Source organism: Halichoerus grypus, chromosome 1 (assembly GCF_964656455.1).
Source record: "Halichoerus grypus chromosome 1, mHalGry1.hap1.1, whole genome shotgun sequence".
Taxonomy (NCBI): domain Eukaryota; kingdom Metazoa; phylum Chordata; class Mammalia; order Carnivora; family Phocidae; genus Halichoerus; species Halichoerus grypus.
The window spans coordinates 153,867,067-153,881,688 of record NC_135712.1 but is presented as its reverse complement, the minus strand read 5'-3'; the positions used below and the strand labels follow the sequence as shown (position 1 = coordinate 153,881,688).

Here is a 14,622-nt window from a genome sequence, read left to right as displayed (position 1 = left end):
CAAGAAAAGTGGAGTCTGGACCATAAGAGACTGAAAGGAAAATGTGAAGAGGCATACAGGTTTCCCTGGCTATCCGAAAGCAGAGCATTCCTGTAAGTCGAAAAGCGAAGAATAAATCCCTCACCCCCAACCTCCCTTTCCCTAAGTTCAGTTTACGAAAGACCTACATTAGTACCTATGTTCACTAATGGAAGGAAATCCGAGGAGGACTGCGCCTTTTACGAAAAAAGCTATTACTCTAGTAATGCAGGTCTTCTGCAAGAGCCCGGATACCAGTATTTCTTTTTTAGCGGCTCTACTAGGTCCCACCCTCTCTGGGCGCGACAGCCCAGCGAGACCCCGCCCCTCAGCGGAAAGACAGCCCATAAGACTCGCCTCTCCCACCGTGGTCCCGCCCACTCTCGGAGAGACAGCTCATAGGGCACGCCCCTCCTACCGTGGTCCCGTCCCCCCACGGTGAGACCGCCCGGTGGGGACCCGCCCCCCCACCGTGGTCCCGCCCCCTCTCGGTGCGACCGCCCAGCAAGGCCCCGTTCCCCCTCTGTGGTCCGGTTCCCTCTCAGAGTGGCAGCCCACAAGGCACGGCTGTCTCGTGCGCCGCCGCGTTCCCACTCCCGGCCAAAGACCAGCTAGGCCCATCTCAGTTTTCTGCGGAGCCGTTCCGGTCCGCGCCGTGAGGACTCTCCACTAGGCCCCGCCTCGCTCAGTGCGACGCAGTGCTGGGCCCCGCCTCTCCCGGCGTGGTCCGGCCCTGCCTGAGCGCTCTGGCGTCTGGGCCTCGCCGGGCCTGCCACACCCAGCGCCCGGCGCGCACGCCCCGCAGGCCCCGACCCTGCCCCGCCTCTGGAGCGTCCACGGTGGTGCCTCCGGGTCGCGCCGGCTCTCGGGCCCGCCTCCGAAGACGTGGAGTGCCGCTCCGGCCGGTACGTGGGGGAGGGGACGGCAGACCCCCTCGCTGTGAGCGGCGCGGAGCCGGGTTCTGTGCAGAGCTGAGCCCGGGCTGCCCGGCGGCGGCGGCGGGGCGCCACCAGGGACGCCTCCGGCCGCCCTTCCTTCTCGGGGTACCTCCCAGTGCTGGCAGTCCCAGGAATGGGGAAGTGGGACCGGGATGGGCGCAGATGCGGGATGGGGGAGGGAGGACTGAAGGTGTTGGGGAATGGCAGTCGCAGGTGGGGCCTGGGGAGAGCCGAGGTTTGGGGAGGGGTTATGGGTCTGGGGGTGGAGGGTTTAGTGATGAAATGTAGTGAGGCCGAAGCCTGGGGCTGGAGTCAGGCTGCGGGCTTGGGGGTCTTGGGAGCTAAGGAGAATGAGATCGTGGGTGGGGGTGGAAAAGACGGCGAAGCTTAAAGAAGGGCGTTTTTTGGAAGGACCAGCTCAGCGGGGCTCAGGATTCACGCTTCCCCGGACAGTCCGGGGAGCAGGGGACAGTTAAGGATGTGTCAGAAGGAAGTGTGGCTGGAGCGAACTTGCAGGGTCATGCTCTCTTTCACATCAGGGTGATTGGGTTTCCAGGCTCTTGACTGGGACACATCGTACATTTTAAGTAATAAATGCCAGTCAGGGGCAGTGCCTGGGACACCTGAGCAATGTGGATGGAAGAGTTCTCCTATAGGCTACTTCTGTTTTCCCGGTGCCTTCACAGCGCCAGCCTTGGTGTGCGCTGTCTGCTGCAAAACATGTGCCAGCCGCCAAGACTGTGTGCGGAGGGTCCGGACTTAAAAATAAGTACAGTTGAGGTTCACTCAGACGGAGTTGTATCCCATTCCATTAAATCCTGTGGAGTTTAATTTTTAAAAATCTAATCCCGTGGAGTTAAAAAAAAAAATCTTTATGATTTGTCTCCTTTGAATTTGAAGTCACACTAACCTACAGAACTGGATGTTTTCTAAGGGCCTTTTCTGTATGATACATAGTTTTCAATTCACTGTGGAAAGTAGACCATATCTGTTCTGACCAGCTATTGCTGAAAGAATTGTAGAATTGCAGGTGAAGAATGAAATTTAAAAGATCTAAAATAATGGAAGGGAATAGAAAGGGCCTGGTAAATGGGAGTGTGTGCACTTAAAAGCCAGTGAAACTTTTTTTTCACTGTAGAAACTTGGAAGATTGAGAAAAAATATAAGAATGAAAATTAAAATCCCATGTAATTTCACCAATCCTGTTAACATTTGGGTGCAATTCTTCTTAATTCTTTTTGTATTTTATTGTCTATTAAATGTACATGTTACATCATTGGGGTCATGTTGTTATATTACTGTTTGCTTTCCCCCCCCCCCCCCACTTGGCATTTTCCTGGATCATTAAAAATTCTCCTTAAACATCTTTTTAAATGGTTGTATGGTCATCATATAGATTCATTCTTTTATCACATATTAGAGTTTAGTTTTGTGTCAAGTGCTATGCTTATGGATGAGATTCAGTGTTGCTCCAGGTTTTCAGACATTATTCCAGCCCAAATAAGCAAAATCTTGGCAGTTTGTGGCATAATGAGAGTAGATAGAAAGTTTGAATTAGAAGAGGAAATATTGTTGCTTCACTTTATGGGTCAGTCCATGGCAAGGCTCAGTTGGGTGATTCTGTGCGGAGGTGGCCTTCTGTTGGTGCAGCATCTAATCAGGCCTGGGCGTGGGCTCTTGTGGCCAGCCTGTCTTCAGTATGTCTTGTCTCACCTCCTGCATCTTCCTGTGGAATCCTAATGCCACCAGGTTCCCAGGTATGGGAATGGGCCTCACCAGCTTCCCTACCTTGTCAGTGTCACTGAGTCACCGAGCGTCAGATTCTAGTGAGGGTGGGTGTATGCAATGCTGATTTTCCACTATCAAATTAGCCCACATCTTATATAACACCAAGAGGCAGCTGCCTTAGGTCTCAAGGAAGGAATGTCCCACAGTTGCTCTCATAATTAACTGCCTGTTGGAGGTTTCAGAGGATGTCTCTAAGTTGTCCTTACCCTCAGGGCCTCTGGAGGGGTCCTGTCCTTCCTTCTAGCCCTGGCCATTAAAATTGCAACTTTTCTCCTGAGGAAATCCCTCTCATTTTCCAGCTCAATTGGTGTGGCCCTTCATTTTTCTCTCACTGATGTATTCCTATTTTGCTTCATGACAGAGTGATTTTGTAATTTTGGTTTATGTTTCTCCTTGAGTCTGAAATAAGGTGATTTCTGAAGACAGCTGGTACATTTCCTTCTTACCTGCCTCTGAATTTATAATTCCATTGGCTCCCCCCCCTACCCCGCCCCAACTCAGGAAGAGAATACAGGGTCTCCTATTCTTTTCTTGATCCTTGATAAAATATGCACTTACCCCCAGTCCCCCAACCCCCCACCCATGGCTGAACTCACAGTGTGCTTCTCTTCCTTTGTACGTTTCAACCTGTATGGCCAGGATTTATCTTTTACTGTAGGCAAATGATTCCAGTAGCTAATGTAAAAGTCACATGAATCCAGTTCCTTTATAGGCCTCTCTTTGACCCGGCGTGCAGTTCAGCACATGCTAAGAGCAGAATTTGGGGTGGCTATCCTGTGCCGCACAGCATCTGTGGACCTACATGCTCTGCCTTTTAGTCATTCCTGGCTGCTGTCCTGGCTGACAGCCTGGATAAAAGGGGGAAATTTGTTGTGGTTGCAGAAATTGTTCTACCTTCCAGTGCCTAAGAAGACTGCATATGTTGAATCATTGTTTGTAGATTGGCCCCAGCTGGGACTATGAGCCTCTCTTCTGTACCCACACTTAAAGCCCTCATGTCCCCCCATCTGGTATTTTGGTCCCATGTACTGGTCGTGTGCATGGTAATGGTGGACCAAGTTCCTATTAAGATCCTCTGGTAAGAGCAGATTGCAGAACTTAGCTTAGGCCAAGGCTGCCATGAGGCTTCTTCTTTTCACTATATTCACGCCATTGGGCTATCCCATTGGGAGAAGTGAGTTTAGGGCACACCTGGATTCCACTGACCAGTTAACTGTAAAATTAAGTCCTCCTTACCTGTACCCTGCTGCATGCAGAACGCAGGGGCAGGAATCCCCCAAAGGAAAGGGCATCCCAGAGGTGTTCTTATACAGAGACAGAAATTCCCTGAGCAGTATGTTCCCCCTTGGTGGTTTACAGGGACCAGAAGAAGAGAGCACGGGAGGTGTAGCAGGGTGGGGAAGGGGCATCTTAGGTAACCAGGTCTGTACAGTGTGGCTCAATGGATGGCATAAGTGTAGGACAGCTGAAAACCGCAAGCATGAACGGAGCAGAGTTGGTCCTTAAAGGACTGTCACCAACAGTGTTGAAACCTCAAGAGCATTTAATGTACTAGAGCCTTAAAGGGGTCAAGGCTTACCAAGCTCCACTAAAAAGCCTTCGTGGGCATTCTCCCCCAGCCCCCATCCCCATGGTTCACGTTGCTCAGAGCAGCGTCCGCACAACACTGGCACTTGTGTTAGTCTTGTGAGACTTTTGTGGAGCTAAAGCATGCTGCTGCACAGTTTGGCCAGGCCAGTGTTTCTTCTAATGACAAGACTGTAAAACTGACTTTATTGACTCAGTTCACAAAAAGAAAAAAAAAAAAAAAGATCTTTTTCATATTATTCAAAGAGCACTGGATTTCAGTCCTATATCTGCCACACTGGTTGTGTGATTTTGGGTCTTGTGAACATGATACAGTGAGGTCATGGAACTAAATGACCGCTGAGGCTCCTTCTGCTCTGAAGATTCTATTATTGTGCAGCCCCTCTGGGGCTTTTGGCTGTCTCCTTCTGCATAAGAAGGGGTGTGCCTAGGTTCTGAGTCCTTTCATTTTATATACTGTTGGACAGAAGGCTTTTTTATGGTTAGTGAACCTTTACTCCAAACAGTCTTTAAAGTTAGGCAACTTCTTTTGGTATGTTTTAATCTGGGGACTAAAGCAAAATATTATCTTGTATTATACAGTTTTAAAGAAGTATCATTTGGCCTTTACTAGAGGGTATATTTTACACTACTGTTGAAAATGTGGGGCTTCTATACTATTCTATGTACAACTATATATAATATATATATAGTTCTGTATACAATTGTATATACAACATATAGAATATTGTATATAGTTCTATATACAACTGTAAAAGCCATTTTTTTCTAATTATTAAAAAAAAACCTTGTTCATTAAAATTCAAATCAAAAAGAAAAATGTAAAGAAGAAAATAACAGTCAGCTTAAATCCTACTACTTAGACATGGCAGTTTGGAGAAATATATCTGACTAATCATTGGTGGCACATTTATTACGCCTGGGTGGCTTAGTCAATTAAGTGTCTGCCTTAGGCTCAGGGTCCTGGGATCGAGTCCCGCATCGGGCTCCTTGCTCAGCGGGGAGCCTGCTGCTTCCCCTGCTTGTGCTTGCTCACTCACTCTCTCTCTCTGACAAATAAATAAATAAAATCTTAAAAAAAAACCCACACACAGTAGAGACTGAAATGTGAGTGTTCCCACACATGGTTCAGGGTGGGAGCTCTGGTCTCTGGGCACCGGAGTTTAAATCCCAGTTCTCCTGCTTGTTACTGTGTGACATAGGACAAACCTACTTAACCTGTTTGACCTCAGTTTTCTCATCTGCTAAATGAAAGTGTTGGAGTTTCTTCCTCATGGGGTTGGTGTGAGAATTTAATGAGTAGCCCAGTGCTTTGCATGTAGTAAGTCCCCAGCAAAAGTTAGCTAGTGTTGTCGTTTTGCTATTAGTGTGGATTGTGTATATCCATAAATGGGATCACGCTTTGCATTTTTTTATACCTTACAATGTGTTATAAAATGTTCTCCATGTTAATATAGTTGCATCTGGATGCTAGTGTTGATGGTTCTGTTGTATAGTTGTGACACACTTTATGTATTTAGCCTATCTCCACTTGTTAGATTTTCAGGTTGTCAGTTGTTTCTTTGCCATAACTAAAACGCAAAAATAAATAAGAAAGAGAGAAAAAAAGAAAGTTGTAATGAACTTCCACTATATATTTATTCTATTTTATTATCTCTTTGGCATGAATTCCTAAAAATAGCATTGTTGTGTTGAATAGTAGGAGTATTTACTATTACTTTTCATACTGCCACTCTCCTTTCTGGAAAGATGGTATCAAATTACTACATCTGTCAGCCATGGGTGAGAATGCCCAATTTTCTACACCTGTGCTAGAACTGGATTCTGTCCACCTTTCAACTTCAGCAAATTTGAAAAGGGAAAGGCATCTTCTACTTATTTTGCATTTCACTTATTAGTATGTTTGAACATCTTTTCAAAGTGTTAGCTGCTTTGTATTTCTTATTTTGTGACTTGTGATTTCAGTTTTTTGTATTTTTTTGTTGATTTGTAGGAACTCTTTGGATATCAGAGATAGTGACACTTTTGTTTGTAATGTATTGGAAATCTTGTTAAGGTTGTCTCAAGTAACGAAAGGTGTATAGTATCTCAAATGAGAATAAATCATTGCGCAAATATTATGAATCTCTAGCTGGTGCTCATATACGTTTGGAATGGAAACCCGCATTTAGAGTCTCAAAGAGGTTGTTTTATGACCTGGTCATTATGAATAAGGGAGGCCTTTTATTACTGACATTAGGCAATGCATAATTGCCAGAAAACTGCCACCTTCGATGCATGTCCACATGTACCATGCTGAACCCTTGATTGTGCCCTTAACCTAACCATTCTTTTTTTTTTTTTAAGATTTTATTTATTTATTTGAGAGAGAGAGTGAGAGAGAGAAAGAGCACAAGAGGGGGGAGCGGGAGAGGGAGAAGCAGACTCCCTGCTGAGCAGGGAGCCCGATGCAGGACTCGATCCCGGGACTCCAGGATCATGACCTGAGCCGAAGGCAGTCGCTTAACCAACTGAGCCACCCAGGTGCCCTAACCTAACCATTCTTTCCAACATGCCTTTTTATTTATTCTTTACCATCTCCCAGGTCAGCAACCTCGGAGTTACCCGTGTACCTTTTCCAAGTTGAAGGGTGTCTGGTTCTCAGCCTCCCTTCGCAGAAAGTTAATCTTGCCTCCCCCGGCTGCCCCGCCCCACCTGGTTACTGCTATTGTACTCAGGCCTTGTGTTAGAATGATTTGGTGCACACTTGCTTCTGCTAAAAGACTGTGAGCTCCCCAGAAGGGAGATGAGGACCTGACTTACTTTTGTACCTTCAGACTCTCACAGCATGGCTCAAAATAAGTACCGCATAAATGTTCGTTGCATTTGATATTTCCTTTTAAAAGTTGATGATGCTTGAGCCTCTGTAGTCTACTGGTAGATTAATCATTTTTCCCAACCTTTTGTTATGAAAAATTTCAGAAGTTCAGGGGAATTGAAAGATGAAAAACACTCACAATCTTGCCCCCTAAATTTACCTATTGAGATTCATATCACTCTGACATGTAGCTAATCCTCTGCTCAGAAACCTACAGTGACTCCTTTCTGGCCACTGGAGCAGATGTGAACTGTAGCATTCCTTACCCTTAAATGGTCACAGCTCACAAAATGTTGCCCTCTCTGCTCGGTCAGGCCAGTCTTACTGTTCTTCTCCCATACTGTCTTTATTCTTGCATCATTGATTTTACACATGTTGTTTCCCTGTGTAGAACATGCTTCTCTTCCTTTTTTCTTGATTGAAAACTTTTGCACATTAAGTGTTTTGAGTTCCCATAGCTCTAATTGCTATCTTTTATCATTCTTTCATTCTGTACAATTCCTGACCACATTATTCTAGCTGTTGGAAGGGGACTACTGGGTCCCATTTTGATCTGGTTACCTTCATAGAGCCTAGTGTTCTGACTTTGGATTTGGCTGGCTTTTTTAGAATAACATTCCTGAAGCATTTGTGCTATGATGTGAATCCAACATTGATTTACAATACCTATGTTGCCCCAAAACTATGCTCTGTTAGAGAAAAACAAAAGCTTATCATTGTAAGTCAGATTACTCTGGTCTGTTTGATCAGCTTGTCGCAAGATCATGGTGCACCCGAAAGAATGGAAAGGTGTTCTGTGGTGTTGGTCACTCCTTTTGCGATTATTCCCAAGAATTGATTTGCACTTGCACTTTGGAGTCATTAAAACTTACATCAAGTATAAAGCTAGAATAAGTAAGTCTAAAGTCTAGAAATTGTCCCTGCCGTGAATCACTGGGTTAAAGAGATTCACATGAAAAACGTTTTAGTGAGAGGCCATTAGGCCTTAGTGACTGATGCCATTTGTGAGGGTCCAAGTTGACTTGAGTATTTTTCAAGCTTGGAAACGGAGATAAAGATGATATTCCCGAGAAAGAAAAACTAGGAAGGGAAGCTGATGCTGGCGACATTAACTCCATACTTAAACATGAATTCAGACTGTGTCAATTCCCTGCTCTTACTGAACTGGTGACTCCCATTGGTTATTTGACAAAGCCCAGTTCCTTTGTAATCAGGGTCCCTTGTTAGATACCTGCCATTCCCATCTGAGCACCCTGCCTCCCCACCCCCCACCCACTGGTAGTGCCACAGCCATACCTAATCACTTGTGTTTCTCTGATACTGTTGGCTGTTTTTCATTATTATTTTGTAGGGGAATACTGTTTCCTCTACTTAGAATGCTATCCAAGTCTCGCCCAGTAAATTCCTGTTCATTCTTCTAAATCCTGTTCAGGTGTCACATCCCTTGTAAATACTTTCTTACTCTTCCTGTGTGAGAGCACATTTTACACTGCTGTCCTTCTTTTACCTGAATGTCCTCCCTACTGTGTTCTGAGCTGCTTACGGAAAAGGATGGTGTTCCCCCTGACTTCATATGGGCCTAGCTCACACGTGTGCTCTGAACCATTGGTTGAGCCTGTCATATAACCCATCTGGATCATGAAAAATTTTCCTTTTTCTTGGAAGCCAGAATTAGGTGTAGTTAAGAGAAAATACAAATATATATATTTGTCTATAGATTTCTCTTTTCCATTGTAACCCATGTACTTTTTATTTTATTTTAATTTCAGCAAGTTTGTGAAAGATGAAAGTGACCTTATCAGCTTTGGATACTTGTGAGAGTTCCTTCACACCTTTGGTCGTCCTAGAACTGGCTCAGGATGTCAAAGAAGAAACCAAAGAATGGCTGAAGAACAGAATTATCTCTAAAAAGGAAGATGGAGGTGAGTAAAATAAATATAACTCAGACTTAGTCATGATCAGTGACTAAAAATATTTTTTTAAATGTGTTTTACAGTTATTTCATTGATGTATTTCTAAAATTAATATCCATTTCTTTGCTCTTTATTATTTATCTGGACTTGAAAGGAGATCTTAAGTCCACATTAGACTATAAGCAACATGAGTGGTTTTGTTCACAGCTATAAATACTATGTCTAGTACACAGCCTGTCACATAGTAGGTCAATATTTATCAAATGAATGAACAAGTATCTACTGAGTGCTTTTTATGTGTCAGTTATGATGCTAAGGGAGAGATTAATATGGTCTCTGCCTGCAAGGATGTTACTGTCAGTGTAAGGAGACTGAATGCCACCTCCTGGAAATTGAAGTAACAGGACAAAAAAGCCGAAAGAAAGAGCTGTTACACAGCAGTGCATGATACTTAAAAATGAATTGTATGTAAACTAGCTGGAAGAGTAAAGGGAAGACAAAGGTGGCAGTTGGTGATGGTTTTGGGCTGGAAAGGGATGACTTTATAGAAGCCAAAGCTTAGCCCTCTCCTGAAGGGCAGAAAGGGATCTAGATTGGGTGAGAGGGTGGAGGACATTTTACATGAGCAAACACTTCATAAAACTATACAAAACAAGAATTGATTTGCACTTGCACTTCACCTAAAACTTCATCTAAAACTTCACCAAGTCTCCAAACACTGAATAAAACTTAAATAGACTGTTTTTAATAAAGATTTTGACTGTAACTGAAATGGTTCCTTTATAATAAAACCTTGAATCCTAGTGGAATTTTTAAGTTTTTGCAAACAACTGAATCAAAAGAAAACTTAAAAATAAGAGTACCTTCTTACTGAAATCTGAAGTGTTTCCCTGGGTTGGAGTCTCTTCTTTAAAATTCCTGTGATGGAAGGACATTTGTAGTGCCTAAGAGCGAGGGACTCCAGTGTATTCCCAGTCTTCCCTGCTCACTGTGTTGCCTTCAGCAGAGAGACACAAGCATGGGGTGGGGGTGGGCATCTTTCTACACTGCTGGGAAATATGAAAAGAACATTGCAAAAAAGTATTCTGATCTTTTCAGGTAAAAGTAGTGGATTTCACACTCAGGTTTACTTTTACTGTCTTTCAAACTTGACAATAAAAGGATTTTTTTTAAAAAGAGGTAAGTCCAGGGGCGCATGGGTGGCTCAGTTGTTAAGCGTCTGCCTTCAACTCAGGTCATGATCCCAGGGTTCTGGGATTGAGCCCCACATCGGGCTCCCTGCTTGGCGGGAAGCCTGCTTCTCCCTCTCCCACTTCCCCTGCTTGTGTTCCTGCTCTCGTTATCTCTCTGTCAAATAAATAAATAAAATCTTAAAAAAAAAAAAAAAGAGGTAAGTCCAGTTTGACAAAGAAGAAAGGAAAGAATATAACAGCAGCACCATTTTGGAAGCTAGAAAACAGGTGGATGAGTGGTAAATAACTTCTCAGACTTGAAAAAGTCAAAGCTGAAGTTGGCAGGGGTACAAATTGAGGTTTTGCAGTTTAAACCAAAGACTTAGGTATTAGTGACTTTAGGGGCTTTTGGAGGTGGAAATAAGTGGTACCAAGAAAAAGAAGAAAGAATTGGCTGAGATTCATTTAAGAAATAGATCCCCCGTTCCCTTCTGTATTCTACCATCATAGCAGAAGACTGACTTTTCTCTGCAGAGGGGTCAGATGCTTGGATTTTGGCATGGGGCTTTATGCACAGTTGAAAATAGAGATTCTGTACTGAAAATAGAATAATAACTGATTATTATTACCCCTATCCTCCACCCCACCAATCTCATACCTAATTTAGTTTCTAAAATATTAGCAGCTAGATTCAAATCATCTAAGAAGCAGATTGAATAATCTGTCTTGGGGAGTCTGATCAAAGACAAAATAAGCAAAGGTGCAGAAATCAGAGAGTTGACCATGGAAAACCTGGCCAGATGACTATGCTTAAAGGCTATCTTTAATGAGCTCCATCTAAGCCTTCAGAATTTAAGTACAGCCTCCTAGAACCCCTTTCTTAAACATGCACATATAATAAAAGATCACCAAACATCTGAGAAAAATCCCTAACATGAAAGAGAAAGCTAAAACTAAACAAACAGATAAAAACAGCTAACTCTGCAGAAAAAGAAAACCAAGAGAAAATTTAAAACTCAACTCTCAGTAATGAGAAGGTAGGACAGACATTCTATAAATCGAGTTGGATACTGTAATATATTCATTTAGGAAAAAAAGCTCATATAAAGTAGAAGTATAAAAGCAAAATTTAAAAACTCGGTAAAAGGGTTAGAAGATAATTTTGATAAAATCCCCCAGAAAGTAGAGCAAAAGGTACAGAATTGGGAACTTTGACTGAGAAAAAGTAAGGAAGTTAGAGGACTAGTCCAGGAGGTATACACCTGAATAAAAGGAGTTCTAGAAAGGGAACAGAGAAAAAGGAGGAGAAATCATCAAAGGAAAACACCCAAGGCTGATGCCATGCTTTTTCAGTTGGAAAGGGCCCACCCAGTGCCCTGTACTATGGATGAAAATGGCTTACCGTTGGAACGTTCTGGAACCCTGGGAATGGAGAAGATACTACAAACTTCAAGAAAGAAAGACAATAGGTCACACATAAAGGATCAGACTTCTGAGCAGAAACATGGGAAGCTAGAAGGCATTTTCCAAAGGAAATCAACTTGTAATTCTTATTTATTGGGAAGATAGATTTGAATTGTTAATACATTTTTCTTTTTTTTTTTTTTAATTTTATTTATTCATTTGAGACAGAGAGATACAGAGAGCAAGCATGAGCAGGGGGAGAGGTGGGGGGAGAGTGAGAAGCAGACTCCCCGCTGAGCCAGGAGCCCAACGTGGGGCTCCATCCCAGGACCTGGAGATCATGACCTGAGCCGAAGGCAGATGCTTAACCATCTGAGCCACCCAGGCGCCCCATAATACGTTTTTCTTATATCAAACTAGAAACAATACTTATTTAGAATGTTTTCCTTTTTGAAACTTTTCTAAGATTGTGCTTATCTTTTGTTTTTGAAGGTGCCCAGCTCCTGTTTAGACCACTATTAAATAAATATGAGAAAGAAACACTAGAAAATCAGAACTTATATCTTGTCGGTGCCTCCAAGATTACATTGTTACTGGGTGCAGAAGCAATAGGTTTGGTAAAAGAGTGTAATGATAACACTATGAGAGCCTTCACATATGGAACCCGACATAACTTCAAAGATTTTGATGGTGAGTCCCAAGATTGTTTCTATCAGAATCAATTTATCTCAAAAATAAGCTTTTGATGAGTAGGTCAGGGGTCAGCAAACATTTTTAGGAAAGGGCCAACTGTAAATATCTTAGGCTGTGTGGGCCATACGCTTTTTCACAGTTATTTGACACTGTCCTTGTAAAGCAAAAGTAGGCTTAGACCATAAGAAATGAATGGGTGCAACTGTTCCACTAAAATTAGCTTTTAAAGTATGGTCCATGGGCCTTTCTTTGTGACCCCTGGAATAGATGAGCATAAATTATTGTGACACATGTAATTTATTTATATTATTCTATCCTAATTCTCAGGATGGTGAATGTTCACTAGCTTGATAACAGAAAAATCTTATAATGAGAAATGCAGTAGTAGTTCAGAATCGTAGAATTGCCATTTTCCTGGTAGGGTAACTGGTTCTCTTCTGGTCTCACAGGGGGTCCAGAAGAGAATGGTTTCTGGAAAGCACTGAGAAAGCCAGGCTGACCAGGATGTCAGAGTGGGAGTTTGGCTTCAGAATAAACCGGTCCCTGCCAGAGCTTTTAGAGTTAGTAGAAGATGTGATATGATTAGGCTTTTTCAGACTCACTCTGGATTTGTATATATTAGTGCATAAATGATAATGGTAAAATTCACCACATTTAAGAGGATTCACTTGCCAAAAAACAATACTGTTTTTTTTTTTAAGATTTTATTTCTTTGAGAGAGAGAGAGCGCCTGCACGAGCAGGGGGAGGGGCAGAGGGAGAGGGAGAAGCAGACTCCCCACTGAGCAGGGAGCCTAATGCTGGGGCTCGATCCCAGGACCCCAAGATCATGACCTGAGCTGAAGGCAGGCACTTAACCAACTGAGCCACCCAGGTACCCCAACAGTACTGTTTTCTTATCAGACTATCTTCTCCCACATTTATGGGAAGGGAAGGGCCTGGGCTTGCGAGTTTGGAGGAGGAAAATTTGTCATACAGCCAAACTTCAGTTCCATCCCTAGTTAGAATAGTGTTAGAATTAAAGAGCATGTTGCCTTCTGCTCGTTGGTATTAGATAAGATCAAGCAAGTATCTGCCATTTAGATGTTTGTACTATATTCTATAAGAACTAGTACTGTATGTAGTCCCCCCACCTTAGCGGTGGGGGGGACACATTCCGAGACTCCCAGTGGGTGCCTGAAATAGCAGTTAGTATGTGCTGTTTTCTTATACACATCCCTGTGATAAAGCTTAATTTGTAAATGAGGCACAGTAAGAGATTAACAACAACAATAATAAAATAGGACAATGATAACAATCTACTGTAATGAAAATTATGCAAATATGGTCTCTCTGTCCCTCAAAGTATCTTATTTTACTGTGTGTACCCTTCTTCTTGTGATGATGTGCTGATGAGGTGAGGTGAGGTGAATGACCTAGGCTACCACTGACCTTCTGATGATAGGTGAGAGGGAGGGGATCAGCCACTTCTGGACTGTGATTCACGGGGGTAGCTAACTGCCCAGAAAGCACAACTGCAGATAAGGGGGGACCATTGTACAATGATTGAAAAATTGTATTATGTGAAGGCAAACAGTATTTTTATTCTTACAGAATATCTAAGGTGCTTTACATTCTGTTTAATTTAGCAGTTTTATACTTTGCTTACTCCTTATTTATTGTTTATATCATCATTTCTATAATCCCAAGTTATTTGAATGTTATTAATTTTATTTTGGCTGTTACTGAGAAAATAACTGGAAATTTTTGCATTCATTTAGATGACAATGATGACTTCCTTACAATGGCAGAATGTCAATTCATTATCAAACATGAGCTTGAAAATCTTAGAGCCAGAAATGAAAAGATGATCCCTGGTTACCCCCAGGCAAAGTTGTATCCAGGAAAATCATTATGTAAGTCATTGTATCAACCAACTTCATGAATACACATTATAATGCAATTATCTTTTCTTAGTAGACATGAATAACTAATTAGAAAGGCTTTATTTTTTTTTCCTCTTGCTGAAAAATACATAGAACTTTACAATAACTTATTTTTTCGTGAACATATCTTTTGCTACTAGAGCTTCATTATGTTGTACCTTTAGATCAATATATTTGTTCTGTATGGTTTCCTACTTATTTATCAAGGTCTCGCAGCATTCAGTTAGCTTAAAATTGGATGTGAATACATATATATATTACTCATGTTAAGATTGGCAAAGTTTCCTTTATGTCCAGACACTCACTCTAGGGAGCCTGGGGAGGAATG

General features: G+C 42.5%; 1 protein-coding gene across 11 annotated transcripts in view; it reads left to right on the top strand.

Moving 5' to 3' along the window:
* The first annotated feature begins 559 nt into the window (after positions 1-559).
* Positions 560-14,622, top strand: part of ANO10 (anoctamin 10) — a 222,053-nt gene continuing 207,990 nt past the window's right edge. For 4 of the 11 annotated variants that reach the window (XR_013448554.1, XM_078074096.1, XM_078074097.1 and 1 more), the window contains exons 1-4: positions 563-923; positions 8,958-9,110; positions 12,170-12,367; positions 14,130-14,264. Coding sequence is in view for 10 of the 11 variants with exons in the window: in XM_078074096.1 (XP_077930222.1) it covers positions 8,972-9,110; positions 12,170-12,367; positions 14,130-14,264 (472 nt within the window). In the remaining variant the exon portion in view is untranslated. Of the gene's footprint in view, positions 924-8,957; positions 9,111-12,169; positions 12,368-14,129; positions 14,265-14,622 lie in introns of all 11 variants that reach the window. The other 7 variants (XM_078074110.1, XM_036118811.2, XM_078074103.1 and 4 more) reach the window with 5 other exon arrangements.